General features: G+C 39.1%; 1 protein-coding gene across 2 annotated transcripts in view; it reads right to left on the reverse strand.

Annotated features, from left to right (window-relative positions):
* The window catches only part of LOC101161187 (neuroendocrine convertase 1-like), a 262077-nt gene that overhangs the window by 231948 nt on the left and 13219 nt on the right, over window positions 1–16910 (reverse strand). Inside the window, exons 3-5 of one of the 2 annotated variants that reach the window (XM_020709885.3) lie at window positions 14634–14726; window positions 6271–6352; window positions 1174–1277 (exon numbers count right to left, since the gene is read on the reverse strand). In XM_020709885.3, coding sequence (XP_020565544.1) covers window positions 1174–1277; window positions 6271–6352; window positions 14634–14726 — 279 coding nt within the window. Of the gene's footprint in view, window positions 1–1173; window positions 1278–6270; window positions 6353–6742; window positions 6942–14633; window positions 14727–16910 lie in introns of those variants that run through there. The other variant, XM_078933774.1, reaches the window with a different exon arrangement.

Consider the following 16910-nt stretch of genomic DNA (forward strand, 5'->3'; position numbering starts at 1 on the left):
TTTTTGATTGTTGAGACGGAATTAACTCAACATAGACAACCTCACCAAAAAATATTTTTACATTGGACATTAAAGCATTTTTTCTACCATTACTATTATATATGTGAGTCTAAACAGATTTCATATTTTTCAGAGTCAAGCACATTAATTATCTTTAAGACTCAAAAGATCCCACTGGATCTCCTATGTATTACATAGATTTGTGGTTAAAAGCTTTAATTTGATATGTTTTAGTTGCAAAAAACAAGAAGTCAGATTTCCAGAAAGGTTAGTGAGGCACTCATGACTGCTATTTATGTCACGTAGCCAAAATTCTGTAATAAAATGTAAGAATTTTTAAAGGTAAAAGGTCCAAATGCTTTTTTTTTTTTTTTAGGTCCAAATGCTGTATAAGGAAGAAAATGAAAAGAATAACAGGAACAGTGGCAGTCTGAGTGTCCTCAGTAAAGTTTTTACATACCTTGGCATGAATAAGTGCATCATAAACTACTACATACAAGCATTTAAAATGACATTTATTATAATTTTTTGTTTACTATATTTCTGTAAATTCAACTGGTCAAATTTTGGTCTTTGTTCAAAACTTTTTTCAGCCAAAGCTGCTGTACGGCTGCTGCTGAAGCCACTGCACTAATATTGCTGCTGCTACAGCCACTGCACTAATGCTGCAGCTGCTGTTGCTGCTACTGCTGCTGCTTCAGCCACTGCACTAATGCTGCTGCAGTCACTGCACTAAAATTGCTGCAGCCACTGCACTAATGCTGCTGCAGCTGCTACTGCTGCTTTTGCAGCTGCTGCAGTCACTGCACTAATATGGCTGCTGCACCAATGCTGCTGCAGCTGCTGCTGCTGCTGCTGATACTTCGTCTAAACAGAAGTGAAGGAGACAGTTGAAGGAATGAGCATATCGTTGCAGCCCAGTTGTGTGTCAGTGTTCATCAATCCCAGACATCTGTCTCAGTTCAACATGGACAACCCCCTTCACCTCCCCCCTTTTGCTCTCCTTCTTTCTTCACAAACTCCTTATCTCTCTATTCTGTCTCTTCTTCCAGTCACACATGAAAGACTGCCTGACTTATGCCTGTCAGAGGAACATCCTTCAACATGAAGACAAGACGGGAGTTGGGGGGGGGGGGGGTCTCCAGACACACACACAAACATAAATCCACCCACCAGTTCCCACTGCAAGGGCCAAAGCGGGTCGTTGAAGGTGAGGGTCTGGTCACTCTTGCTCTCCTCAGGCGGGTTGTCAGCTGCAGACTCTGTCCTCTGGGAGCCTGCAAGCACACAGACACATTATGTGTGTTTTTCTTCCCCTGTCCTGAACTCTGACTTCAGGACATCCCTGGTCTCCAACCAATGGTGTAAGGCCTCCTGGAACCCCTTCTCGCAACTGAGGTGGAATATTGCTGGCAGATTAGCATATGATTAGCATATGATTTGCATCTTATTATTGCAGCACAGCTTGGCTCTCTGTTCAGAGGTGCCTTCAGCTCATCGGGGCCTGAATCTTCCTCCTCTTATCCTCTTGGATCCTCTCTCTTTCATACTCAACATGTTTCATTTCCTTTCCTCCCACACATTCAAACAGTGACTGGACCATCAGACCAGGCCTGTTTAATTTGACTGATATTAAACTCTTCGTACAAATGTTCAGGAATTTTCAAATTTAGTCCTAATCAATTATTATTAACACACTTTTTACTGTTTAGCAATCAGCAATTAACCAAATAATGTGGAAGGCATTTTGTTCAAACACTCATCAGACTCTGTGCTTACAGAAATAAGTAACACCAGGCTCTGTTTGTAGAGTGGAAAAGCAACATAACACTATGGCAAACAGGAAGTAAACCCCTTTTCAGTTTTGCATGACAAAAATTGGAGAAAAAGAAGCATATTTTTCTAAAGAAGGACTTCAGCAACTTCTAATCAGGAGTAAATATAGTTTTTCCTAAAAAAAAAAACTTAAAGGATAAAAAGTAATACTGAAAGCATCACGATGATCTACTGATGAGCTAACATTCTTTGAAAATTATGTATAATAATGGCTTTTTTGAGGCTCTACAAGTTAACAATCTTATAGATTTGGAATTTCAAGTTTAATAGAAAAAATGAAAATTGCAATCAGAATATATATTGAAGTAAAAAAGGCATTTGATACAATCGATCAGGAAGTTTTGATTAAAAATCTTGGAATCACGGGACGGGCACTGCAGTGGATTCAAAGTTATCCTAAAAACTGGAAACTGTTTGTGAAAATACGAGGGCACCAATGAGATTGTTTTGGACATTCTCATATCGCCAGGTTCAGTTCTGGGCCCAAAATTGTTTATGGTAAATATTATCGGTTGCCATTATTGTCTAAGCCCCAAGATGAATGTTAAAAATACCTGGTAATTGTAATGTGATTGCCATCAATATATATATATATATATATATATATATATATATATATATATATATATATATATATATATATATATATATATATATATATATATATATATATATATATATACACACATACATATTTGTTTTTATTTTTTTGTTTTTTTTTCTGTCAAAGTTGAATGGGTCTAAATCAGTAGGCTAAAGCTAAAATCTCCATCTCCTTTTCAAACACATTTTTGTCAAATGGAGATTTTTACTTTCCATTTACTGAAGAGGATTGAATGACTCAATTAACGATTATTGTTATCACTGAGGTTATTGATTTATCGGTTGTTGTTTTTATATATTTGAAATAACTAAAATAAAATAAACTGACTATCACCATACAAATAAAGAGATCAACCTAAATGGACTGAAATGAACACAAAATACATTAACAGAATCTTTGCATTGAGTCTTTTTTTTAAATAGGTCAATGACAACCAGTTGTCATTTAACCGCCAGGGTCAGTAGTGATGACCTGGGTCAGAGGTTGGTGCTTCAAGCTGCTAAATGTAGTTTATTTACATTCTGTAAACTAAAACAACACAATTTAAATTTAGGTCCACCACAGAGAAACCCTCAAAAGTTGCTGTTTGCCAAAGTCTGTTCATTTAGATGTTTGCTTTTCCATTTTTTTCTTCATGTAAAAATTAAACAACACAGCTGCAGACTCACCACTGTCTAACTGTTACTTCACCTCTTTGCATTGCCTTTTATCATTCGTCAGAACATAGATGAGCAACTCAGTGTGGGAATTTAAGGGGACAGGGAACAGTAATAATCATCATCATTTTCAGCAAATACAGCCAGCATTTCCCATCACATACAAACACTGACAAAGGTTTACAGCTAAAAGACACAATGACCACAAAAACCACTTCATTTATTCACAGAAATTTACACTGAAATGGGTGAACAGAACAGCCCCATATATTAACCCTTGTGCTATCTTAGATGACCCCACCCTTACATTGACGTGTTCTCCCTACCATGACAAAGGTGGATAAAGGTGGAAAGATTTCATGTAATCCATGGACACCAGTGAAGATCACAAATCATTGAAGAAAAAGGTTCAGAGCACTGTCTAGTGGGTCTAGATGACCCAACTCCCAACATTAAAGTGCCTAGGATAGCACAAGGGTTACAGAAGTCTTACACATATCAATCAACAACAGGTAAACTATTCAATTAAAAACTCATCCTGCTACAAGTTAACCTTAAAAATCTCTAAACTGAACGTAGCTGTTTGAAATAAAACAGTTCTGTGTTTGCACAGCTGAGCATGGCTAAATATAACACAAAAGATTCGTAGGAAGCACTTGGCATTTTAGAGTATTCCTAAAAGGGGTGTTTTTAGTCAAAACAGCTTTCTCAAGGCAAAAAGTACAATCATGCACTGGAACAATCGGAACTTGCATCAGTACTGTCTATAAAAAGATCAATGCTAAACTTAAACAGTGTAAGAAACTGTAAAAATGTGTGCATATATATTTAAACGGCTGTAAGAGGCACACTACAAATAAAAGGTGATGCTTTTCTCAAAGCCTTTGGAGTACAAATGAAAGCCTGGTTCCTCTGTGAAGGAACATAAATAAAGTTTTAACCTCAACTGTCAAAATCTATGGAACACTTTTGACTCAGTGGTTATAAAAGTCATGGTACAAAAAAATCTCATTAATTGTTGTTTCCTCTTATTTGTTCTTTTAATGTCCTAATTATAATTTTTATAAAGGAAGTTCTACTGACAGATCAAATGTTATTTTGGACCTAAATCTTACCTGCCAAAAGATCACATTTGATGACAAAACTTAACAGTCAAAACATTTAAAACTCATCAAAAACGTTTTTTTCATTTTTTCCAAAACGATGCAGTTAACAGATGGCTGAGTTGTTTAAAGCAGGAACATGATGGAATGTAACAAGTGTGTGGTTCCTCAAATCTGAAAATGACCATTTGTGAAAGAAGTGTTTGTTTCTATCATTGTTTAAATGTGTTTTTAATGTCAATTCAAGCTGTAGTTGGCCTTACAGACGGCCTATTTACCTTTTCAGCAACAGTTCTTCTGTTTTTTGCCCAATTTTTACCCAAAACTAGGATGAGGGGCTCCTTAAGGAAAGGTGCTGTTTGAACTGAAAACATGTCCAAAAGGTTTGTTATAAGACACCCCTGATAAACTTTTCAACTTTGTCTCTCTGCATGTAAGTTGTAACCTCCTTTATTCTCAGTAAAAGGGGCACGGAGCAGCAGTCCTATGAGAAAGAAAAGGGTGATGGTAGTCCTCCATCACACTCGTTTTTCTCCTTTATGCACAAGAAACTTTCCTTGTTGGTGTTTACACACTGCCACTGTATCTCACTGCTTTATTGTCTAGATGAATTTATCTGACAGTATTCTTTTGAAAGAGAAAAAGCTGTGATGTCCACCATCAAAGATGGAGAAGAAGAAAAATAGGTTTCATTTCAGAGGAGTTTTCCCTTCTGTGAATTTAATTTCATTTTCAACAGAGATTTGGGCTTCTTGGTGGCATAGTGGTTAATACTCGTGTCTTACATTAAGAAGAAGCTGCTTCAAATCCCAGCTGGGTCCTTTCTGCGTGAAGTTTGCATGTGCATGGAGCCACACAGGTTAATTGGCATCTCTAAATTGTCCCTAGGTGTGCACGTGAGTGTGAGTGTGTGGCCCTGCAACAGACTTTTAACCTGCTCATTGTGAACCCTGCCTTTGGCAACAGTAGCTGGATTGGCTCCAGCCAGCTCCAAAAAGGATTGTACAGGTAGGTTGGATGGACAAATACCTCAAAAAAACAAGAATATTCTGAAAATTATGCCCTCTTGTCCATATTCCTGCAGGCTGACATGTTTGGAGTCTTCAGAGTATATTTTAAACCTTTTGATCTCTAAAACGCTCATCATTCAAAGTTTAAGCAGAATGCCACTGGATCGGGTGAATGGGCCACCGCAGTGTAAGCAGGTGAAATCATTCATTTTCCATATCTGTTTGAAAATAACTTTGCAGAGAACTGCATTCAAACGTTTAAAGTCTTCATCTGTTTTATCTTATTAACCAAAACCCACACAACCTTACAAAAGTAATAAAGAATTAGAGGCCGTTCATGTTTCTATTAAGGGTTAAATAAGTTTAGGCACATTTAAAAAACATGACATGAATATAAAGTTTTGATTGACTGACTCTTTAACTTGTTGAATTTACTTAGCTAATTTTTGTAACTTTTTTGTTTTTATGCTCTCCATGTCTCTTTTACTGTCATACCTTTTTCTTCTTGCCTCACAAGACTCTGCATTTCTAGTACATAACGGTGCTGGAACATAATCAGAACCATTTTATTGTTTGATGATGAATTATTGATTTTCTTCATCATGAGCATTTCTGCAATCCTGTTGACTCTTTAAGTATTTGATTGAAACCACTTTATAATTGTGTTCAAATTGATATAAGGTACTAATCATAGCAGACTTCTCATTAAACCAATGAACATGAATAAATAGCATAAAGCCTTAGCTTCATAAGCTACATTGATAAACAATAAAAAAGATCTCATGAAGAGGTTAATCAGTTCCATTTTGGATAAAGAAATTAAAACAACAATTCTTACTATTTCTAGTTGTTAAAGTTTGTTTAACTAATGTCTTTTTTTCTGTTCAGAAGTTGCTTATTTAATAGTTTTTTCAAAAACCTCTAAATAAGATCAAGAAAAAGGACTCTGTGACAGTTTTCTGGAGCTTTAAACCACTGGAGGTCAGCAGAATCCAGTGATGCATTGGTATGAAATTCCTAATTAAATTCAGTGACGTTTGGAGAATCTGATGTAAACTTACTGTGTGCAGTCCTGAGCTTCAGTCCCCTCAGAAGATCCCTCTTTTCTCTGTAATGACAGTACTGCCTCTGAACCCAGTGAACCTAAAATACAAATACAATTAAGTACAACTTAAAATAGCAAAAAATAATCGTAATTTAGAAAGGCTTCACTTCTGCCCAACCACTTTAACCGTTTCTGTTTTGCTTTGAATGACTATCTGCAAGGACAAGAACCTGAAGCAGCAGGAGCAGTGCAAATAAAATGTAGTTTCTTCTTTTGTTTTATTCTATTTTGAGAGAGAAAAAAAAGGCCAGTGTGCAGGTAAAGCTGAAGAGGAAAGTAAAAGGTTTCCTGTTCACTGGACTAAAGAGCAGTCGTTTGCTCTCTCCTTGGTGCTGCCATTGTCCTGGGTTAAAGCTACAAAAGCACTCTCTCTGCCTCACCTACACCTCTGTCCTTCACACACCGCCTGCACACACACACACACACACCCTTTCATGGGCTGCTGCTTGAAGCTTTGATCTGATAGAGGCGGGTCCTTGGGAAGGTTGGTGCAGTAAATCAAACAACAGATCACACATACACACACGCATCCAGTGCATATCACTGTCAGGGCACTATTGTCCCCTCACACTTAAATTAGAGTGGAAGAGGTTGAGAATAAATACTATTGAGAGGCGGCTGTAGTCTTTTATGTCCTAAAAGCCTGCTCCTTTTATTCTCCCTTCATGTTCTTCAATTAGACTCAATTAACAAAAGCTGGGAGCTGGTCTTAACTACCAGCAGAGGACAGCTGTTACAGCTGGAATGCTGCAAACGTGATATTAAATAAAGATGACATGGAGACGATGTGGAGGGAGTACAGATCTGAAAATGGAAAAATTTGATTTCATTTCAAGGTGCCAATAAACTAAATGTATTTTGTTCTGTTTATTTTTTTTTTGTGTGTGTCACAAATGTATACCGGCAATATATCTAATTTTATGTGAGAGCATCTTATTGCAGAGTTTTATTTATCGCCAGCCATAAGTATGTTTGTGAAGAAGAAAAAAATTTCTTCTTTGTTGTTATTGTTTAATAAATAATTAAACTGCCAGCCTTTCAGGCACACTCCAGGAACCTTTTTAAAAAGTCAATTAATAAACTGTTGGAAAACCCTTTAATATTACACATATTATGATCAACTCTGTTGATAAATAAAATTATTCTAATTGTGACAAAGGTGCACAACCTTTAGACAGGCTGTATTTTTTACTTTTGACAAGTCAAATATCTATATTTTTAAAGCTTTGTGTAATAAATTCCCAGGCCTGAACATTTCAACTTTTGAATCCTTTAAAGTTCGACTCCAATCATCTTTTGATCTTTTGTAAGTGTATATGTTCCCAGTGGTCTTTTAATTACGATTATGCCATTTTTTACGCAACATTTTAAAAAACTGTGTCGTTTTCTAGAAAGTATTTTTGCTAAGCAGCTGGAGTTAATTAGAAATTCCCCTCTGAGTTGTAAGCCCGTCCTCATTTCCCATTGTTCTTTTGTTTACCTGCTCTCCCGCTAGCTTACAGCCCCTCACAACATCAACCTCACATTACAAGTGGAACAAAAATGGCAAGCAATATTGGAGCTTTCCAGCCGTACAGTTTTGAGTCAGATTCCAGCTCAAACAAGAAAAACCGAAGACGTTCTATATCACAGCTGCTATCTTTTCCAAACAGCATTTTTTTGTTTGCTAAGCAGAAATTAAATTTTAAGCTAAATTTTAAGCTTAACATTTTTTTATCAATTTTTTTCAGTCATTTTAGCAGGCATAGATCTTTACATAGTCTACAAGTCAGTGTTTGTGTGCGCATGTGTAGATGTGTGCCCTGACTACCTTGTTAAAGTCCTCGAGCCCCTCCTTAACAGGAGCAGCTAGAACACGATGATCAATACACATGATAGGAAGCTAATCACTCTCTGTCAAACCAGACCCTGCCAGCTACTAATGGCACATGCTCAACAGGGATGTTTGTGTGGCTGTGTGTGAGCTGGCCGTAATGGCAGATTGAGTTCTCTTTAGGGGGGTGTTGCTCAAGGTTGGACTCAGGGGACAAGGTGCAATTGACCACACTATCCATGACACTGACCCCTGCACATTCTGCGCATTCATCATCTGACTGTTACACACGGGCAGCACCCTCCACACACGTCACACACAGTAGAACACAGAAAACAGCTAATATGCCACAACAACAGCAACCAAGACACAATGCAGTAAAAGCCTGTTCCTGCAATTTCTGTATTAAATACAAAGGACATCTCTTCCTTCAGAATACAAAACCAGCTTAAGAGAGTCGGGAGATTTGCAATAGTAAGGAAAAGACAAAGAACAGGTGTGCTTTGAAAAATATGGCTAAACACTACCTGACCAAATGCCAGAGGTAAAACTGACAGAAGCACAATGTAAAAATGTGGAGAGAGCTGGAAAAAAGTAATATTGCACATGTGTTAAAAGCCATTGATGAATGTTTGGTGTGTGTGCGAAGATGGCCATGCAGAGCTGCAATAGATGAATGCTGCTGAAAAAAAGAGTGTTTGCGTGTGAGTCTTTTTGTGCGTTCACGTGACACTCTGGTGTAGCCACACAAATGAATGAGCGGATGCCAGGCAGCTGCAGAGGTGCGATAGCTGAGTGGAGCTCCACAGATATCGGCGCTGACATTTTGGGCTTCAATTCCCACCCCCGGCCCCACGGGAAAGGGAAGCCAATGGCAATGGTAGTGGCCACCCCACCAAAAGCACATCCACCCTCTGCCCCCTGGCTGTCAATCAAATCACTGTGTGTCGTGGTGCTTTGTTGGACCCTTCTCGGTCCTGGCCCTGGCTGGACCCTTTATGCAGACGTGACTGCAGCACATGATCCAACCAGACTGTGCACGCCACTGATTTGTATCTGTTCCTCAAAACTCCCACCTGTCCTTCCATTCTGTCTCTTCATTCAGCATCTCATCTGCCCATCTGAAAACCTTAACCACAAGAGAGAATGTAGAGAAAAAAGTCCTGATGTCTATGAGTGTGACAGCTAGCTAAAAAAAACAAAAACAGAGAAAAAAGGTGTGAGGAAGAGGGCCGGCTGGATGAAAATAGAAAATACTGAAACAGATAACAAGCAGATACACTCCGGCCCCCCCCTCGCCTTCTTTTAGGGCACCTTTTGGCCTTCTCTCCCTCCTATGCCTCACCCTCCCCATCCACCCGCAGGCCCTCTGGTGTGTTGCTCACTCCATTGTGTCAGCCTTCAGAAGTGCTCAGTTTGAGTGGCAGGCCGTCACAGATCAGTTCCCAGCTAAAGCGGCCCGGCAGGCCAGGGTGACGGGCCAGGAAGGGATCTAAGTGGGGTTTATCAGCGCTTCTTAACGCCTCTCTGGCTCCCTGACACAAAAGAGAGGGGGTATTAAACATCTAAAGCAAACCAAAAGGCGTGAAAGCTCCTTATAGGGCCGCAGGATTGCAGATGTGACTGGAGTCTTAAAGCAAAAGAGAAAAAGGGTGTAAAATGAAAAAAAAAAAAAAAAGAAAACACACAAACAACTCAACACTGAAGGAAGAACAGAGGGTAAAGTCATTTCTTCTGTATTGAAGAGAAGGTAAACTAGAGAAAAAAAACGTTTTCAAGCTTCCCACCTTTAGCATAATGACTGCTGTTAACAATCTCATCTACGAAGCAGATGCTGCAGATGAGCGATAAGATTTCACACGCCAGACAATGTGGAGAAAATTTATATTTTACAAGAGAAGAAAACAATATTTCTCACTTCTATTGAGTTAGAGAGGATAGCTCCTATGTCAAGATCCAAAGAATCACACAGTTTTGTAGCTTTGAGGAAGATTTGATGAAGATGATGAGTTGTGCAGAAGAATGAAAAGACGCATTCCTGTTTTTGAGGTAGTGAGTGGGAAGGCATGTCCACACATTCACAAAGTAAACAAAAATGGCAGAGAAACTCTAATTAGGAGACAGAACAGTGGATAATTCCAGTTACTGCAGTCACGTTCAGCGTTTTAGTTTACTGTCAAACTGTCACGGAAGACGTGTCATTAACGAAGACAGCAATTTTACTGAGAATAATCCTGTGAGGCGCATCTGCTTTTATAGATGAATAGGATTAAACACATGAATATCCTTAATGCACTGGATGATTTAGGTATGAAAGTCAAACTCAGCTCTATAAACCACAAACATTCACCAGCAATTTAGTAAAATAACACATTTTATAAATACAGTGCCATGTAAAACAGATGTGAAACCGATCTTTTTATCAGGATAGATTTAATAAACATCACAAAGAGCAAGGTCGCTCCAACATTCTGTTTCTGAATTTAAGATAATCCTAGAAATACCACAGGTAGCAATTCCTTAAGTGACTACAAGGATCTCGTTTTTCCATTGATTCCCATGTAAAAAAGTCATACTTTAAAGTCCCATTCCGAAACTCTTTTTGATCTATAGTGAAAGCGATTCCAGTGATCTTTTATTTATTATTTTGCCGTTTTTAGCCAAACTCAAAAAGCGTGTCGTTCTCTAGCACATAGTTTCTGCAGAACAGCAGAAACTTCACCTCGGAGTTGTGGGTGGGACTGTAGGCGCGGAGAAAGACCGTCTCCACTTCCCATCATCCATCTGTTTACGTGTTCTCCCGCTAGCTTGCACCCCCTCACAATCCCAGCCTAACATCACAGGTGCAACAAAAATGGAGAACAATATTGGAGCTATCCAGACGTACAGTTTCGATCCAGAAAACAAAGACGTACGTGGATTTATTTGTTTTCTAGTGGATGGATCTGAATGAAGCGTAGCTTGTGGCCCACCCATTGTCACTTCTGCATCGCAACTATAAACATTTTCAAACTGGATTTTTTTCATCTGCTCCTGATTCACAACGATTTGAATATACAAATACTCAGAAATGCAATTTTAAGTTCAGCTTTCTTTATGCTACAACAACAGGTTAAAACACAATATTGTGGGTCTTTACACTTAAAATTACATATATACAGTTTTGTGTTTTTAAGACATCAACGAGTTATAGAAAGATTGTGTTCTTTATTGGCAGGTGGGTGGACTCAACAAAATTCTCCCCTTAATTTGTCCACTTAAAATAACCTGCTATTCGCTCCAGTGGCTGCATCAATAAGTTGCATCTGCGCCTTTGATTAACTACACACACTTCAAGAACGAAAAAACAGATCTGATCACAGGGTGGGTTCATGTTGCAGGGAGACACTTGATTCATGTGTGTATGGGAAGAAAAAACACCAGCAGGGGCCAGTGTGTGCGTGTCAGGTGCCGGTAGGGGGTTAGTACCTGAAACATTTAGGAAAAGGTCAATGCAGAGCTCAGTCGCAGACATGTTTGTGTGTTTTAGAAGGAAACTAGAGCTTTGAGAGTGAAGACAGTTCGATGAGATTCAGCAAGTGGACAAGTGAATGAGAGAATTGGAAGAAAAGAAAAGAACAAAGTTGATGTGATAACTGCTAATCTCATCTCAGGTTAGCCATGTAAATTACTGGTTCCCCTGAGTATTTAACCATATTTAATATTCATTGTTGCTTTTCTATAATTGTTAATTAAATCATTAGCAATTGATTAATCAACCGCAGAATCTTTCCTTGCTTAAGGAGGCCTGCATCAGTCAGGATTATGAGAAAGAAGGTAAGCTCCTCTTCTGAGAAACCATGCGAACTGTGTGTCTCCATGTGTGTGCATGTGTGTGCTTGCGTGCATGCGTGTGTGTATGTTTGTGGTGTGTGCGCATGTTTGTGGATTTAAGATATGTGCTGGCAATAAGAATGTGTGGTAAAAATCTGAAAAAGTAGAGCCACTTCAACTCAACCATGTCTTAATTTCTGCCACAGACGATGGGAACTACAAAGATGTTCACTCCAAACTGTTTCCTTCCAGGAAATGTCTTTATGGAAGTAGATCCGAAAAAGTTATTAATGATCCACTACCATCGTTTAGATTTTATTTACAGAATCAGAACAGAGTGGCATGGTGTCCAGTTGTTTTTTTCACAAGAAGTTTAAAACAATAATTGCAGTTTAACGCAACAGAACAATGCTAGCTACTTGTGTATGAAGGTAAGAAAAGAGTAATTGAACAAGGAAGATATTACTTAATGTAATATGGATTGTGTGTAGACTGTAAACAAACTGAACAGTTGTCAGAGAATCGGATCTCTGATTAGGATCTTATTTGAACCTCAGCTCATAAACAGACGCATATTATTGTACACAACCACAACAACATGGGGGAGGGGGTGCAAGCAAAGAGCCAACATGTCAATCTATCAAACACCATGTAAAACCTGTGTGCATTGTGTGTGCATGCATGTGTGTGTGTGTTATATGGTCATACTAAAGGATCTCTAAATCCAAGCTGCATGCAGTTCAGCTTCCCAACATTTCACTTGATCGTTTTTGGATTCTTCATTGGGTTAATGGTTAAGCCTTATAAAACTGAGCATGAAACCCGTTTAAATATTACATTTTTATACATCAACAGTGTAAAAAGTTTTTACCCTTTTATGTTTTTCTTGACGGAAATATCAAGTCAGTGAAAGGTTTTATAGAAAGCGAGTTCCAGTGAGAAGGGAAGCCAGATTTCTCTGAAAAACCAGAAGAGGAGCGCATCGCAAGCACATTCAGTAACATGTCGCTCCTGGGTAGTGTCTGGGACACTGCAGGGTGCAGTAAGTGGGACCACTTTGACTTTGATTTGTTTTTGAAGCTGTTCTGCTTCCCAGATGCCTGATTAAACTGAAATTCTGAGTGTACTACTTTTCCTGCTATTCCTTTTTGGATTTAAATTAAAGAAGAAAAGCGTCAGTTTGTGGTTAGTGTCTTTCATTTTGGTTACAAACCTAGCTTGGACTTTTTATTTGAACTTTGCACGATTTGCAAGTAGAAGCCTCTCCACACAGACTAAAAGAAATCAATGACTGCTAAAGATCTGACAATAAATGACAATAATGAGATGTTCCCTGCCTGCTGCGATTTGACAACAGCTGACTCTAAGAGGAAATTCACACAGAAACAACATAAATGAAATGCGGTTATGTTAAATCTACAGTGTGTAAGTTTGGAAAATACTTTCCATTATTTTCCTAGTGTAGTGTTCGGTTGTAATGGATGTTGTCTCTGTGCTCACTTTAGATTCGTGTTGACGTGTCTCTGCAGAGTTTCTTCTTTGCTAATCCAGCTTTTTGATCCTGACTGCTTTTACACTAAAATAATAAGTATTTTCGCTTTTTTGTTTTTAAAACAGATTCAATTTGCTATAGAAAATGCTTTAAATCATAAAGGAGGTTTTTCACTAAAATTTAGAACGAAAATTGAGCAAACGGTGAACAAAAAAGAGGGAAGAGGTGCTGGTAGAAAGAACAAATGTCTTTATATGCAAATTCTCAATCTCCAAGAGCATTATTCCACTAAATATATGACTCATTACAAAATGTGGGACGTTTCAGAGGTGTAAATTAAATTTCTAGTAAAGTTCTGAAAGTATAAAAGTAATTAAAGCTACTGTTTAATGAAATCATGAACCATTCATGGAGTCACTGGAGACTATACCTAAATTACCTCAATTAATCAAATGCACATGAATAAGTTTGAGGAGAACACAAAATCAGAAAGTTAGAAAAAATGTAACACGTGCTTTAATCTTGGTATTAACGACATATTCTGGGCTTCTCCATGTCTTCTCTGTGAGTGAAGGGAAAGGCTATGTGACTCATGAGGAGGCTTTCAGAGGGCTAAAAAGTCCAGCGTACCCCACACTAGTGATGGGGCTGAAGCCTCATCCCACCTCTTTCAACCCCAGTCCTGGTGGGATGTCTCTTTATGGGACTGTTGCCCTGGCAACTGCCTTGTGAACTCAAAGGGTGATGCAGAATGGTTTGTTGAAGGTGGCAGCGTAGAAAGCAGACTAACAAGACAGTGTTTGGAACAGGCACATAAATGACAACTTTTAACCATGACTCGCCACACGGTACTTTTTTTTTTTTGCATCCTTCTCACTAATCAACACTAAACCTGATTAAAACAGCAACATCAACCAAATGAACCGGCATTTGCATACACACGCTGGGTAAAATCAGAACTGATGCCAGAGTGTGAATTCCCCATGACACGGCCACGTTAAAATGTATCAAGCAGTCATGCCTAAGTAGCTGAACACTCTGATTTGCCTTAGTTACAAATCTATTTCCCGCTGTGTTACACAGACAGGCCAAGTCTGGGACTCACCCCCACCCCCCACCCCCCAGATATTCACGTTTGGAAGATTATTTCAAGTTTAAGAAAGCCTTTACTCTAATTATTGGGCCAGTTCAAAACACTTACCCCCACTGCAGAAGCAAGTCCATCCTCAAAGCAGGTTCTGTTTGAGCGCCCCCTGCTGTCTTTCAGGGTGTAAAGACCTTTGAGGCTGCCAACCTGCCAACATGGAAACAGAAAAAGATGTCAGGTTCCAAAGCTGTCAGGACAAAAAGAGTTGCAGGACACATGACTAGAGGCAACATCTGCTTTTTTCTGACTGCCTTTTGTTTAATGACTTTATGACCTCTAATCTTCAGGTCATTTTTAAAAAATGGGTGGGAAAAATCAGACATTTGTATTCATCGATACAGTGAGAGGGTTAAAACACATAACATCTCCTGCTTTAATCACCCACATGACCCTTTGGACTATCCGATTTGATCGTGTCCCCCACGGCCATCTGTCTTGTGTGGGTTTTTCTGAGAGAGGTGGGATGAAATCAAATAGCACAGAGTTTATCTAACCTTATCCGAGGCTTTTCATTTCCAAGCCCTATAAACTCAATCGCATTGAACGCCTGGGAGAGTTAGAACTAACTAAGTGAAATCTACTCTGCAGCAATTGTGTGCCAGGAGCATGTTGTGTGTCTGTGTGTGTCTTACTGATTCTATCTTCCTTCACTTTCATTCTCTCTATTCTCTGTCCCTGAGGTGCATCAGGGCTGAGACCGCCGAGTAAATTGTCCCAAATTGAGTTCCTTCTTGCCAGCAGATACAGGCCACATCCCGACCATTTAGAGTGTGGCAAGGGGGGGGGGGGGGTGAAAACAATCACAGCACTTGCTTGAAAAATTTCCCTCTAATTTCTTTCCTTGGCTTTTTCTCTTTTCACCCTTCCTGTGTCTGCTTCTTTTGCTCCTTTCCAGAGCTGATTTCCCTGTTGCCTTTCTTTCTTTCTTTCTTTCTTTTTCTCCAGGCACATTATTCTTCTGCCTCTCCATCTTTATGTCACCCTCTCTGTTTCTTTCCTTGTCTTTGTCTGCGGCTGTAAATGTACATCCATCTCTCCCTGCTCAGCTTGGCTTTTGCTTTCCTTTGATGATCCGCTCCTCCATGGCTCGCTCTTCTCTCTCCATCCTTTCTCCCTCATCTCCTTTACCTTTTTTTCCCTCCCAACATTAATTCCCTTTCTTCACTCCACCCCTTTCCCGCCGTAGTTCCTTTGCTCTCTCTCATCCCTCCTTCCATGGCTGGCTGTACCCGATGACATAGTACCCATCAGTGCAGACATCCTGGGTGGAGGAGTCTGGCTCTGACAATAATCACACACCAAGTTTATAACACCGGCAGCCCAGCTGAGCTGAGCTGAGCTGAACTGAGCACACCCGGCTCCCCTGGCACCAGCACACTCCATTTAACTCAGCAGGGGGCAGCAGGCTGGCTGGGGAGGGAATGAAGCAGAAGGCAGAGATGGGATGTCTGTGTGTTTTTAGAGGAGTAGGGGTTTTTAGGAGGTCATATAGAAGCAAAGACTGCAAAGGCAGAACAGAAAAGAAAGGACACCTGAAACGGGAAGCAGGAATGTTAGTGAAGAACGGTTTTGGAAAAACTAAGATTGAGTTTTGAAATTTGAAAAATATATTTTTCTTTGGTTTTAACATCATGACATTGATCCCTTAACTACCTCTCAGTTTTTAATACTCATTAATTTAGCGACAGCAAGGTGGCAAAAATATCAAAATGCCTTCTTTTTTTAACAGCTCACACTTATCTAAAACTGCACTGTTGATGTAATCTGTTTTTGTTCCATCACAATGCTCTGATGGAAAGAAAAAACTTTAAATCAACAGCGTAAGGACTGTTGGTCTCTAGAGAGAGCCTTACTCACTGAAAACCAGATATTCTATCACAAGAACCAAGATTCCAACTCAAAAAGCAGGTAAAAGTTCAGATAACTTTATGTATGACCTCTTAAAAATTGCACAGTTTTATTTAAACCTTAACTTTGAACACTTAGTTAGCAGGACCTGTTTTCATCTGCTCGTCCATGCAAAGCAGGGGTGGATGCACAGGTATGGATGTGCACAGAAAGTCTGCAGTCTCTTTGATGTTTTCACAGACTCTCAGTACAGTTTTTTACAAAATTGTACAAACAGAACTAACTGAAATTTCTGAATGGAATTCTTCATGGTTCTGATCTTATGAACTAATTTTACTGCAGTTTCTTTTTAGCAGCAATCCATTGTGATCTTAGTTCCATAGACAGAGTTGAGACAAAGATAAATCTGTGGAATCAAAGTAAAGTTTTGTTCTGTTAAGTCTATGGCTTGGGGTACTTGCAGATAGATGCATTTTTATTGTA

The sequence above is a fragment of the Oryzias latipes genome, chromosome 16, assembly GCF_053564925.1.
Source record: "Oryzias latipes strain Hd-rR chromosome 16, Olatipes_Hd-rR_3.1".
In the NCBI taxonomy this organism is placed as follows: Eukaryota; Metazoa; Chordata; class Actinopteri; order Beloniformes; family Adrianichthyidae; genus Oryzias; species Oryzias latipes.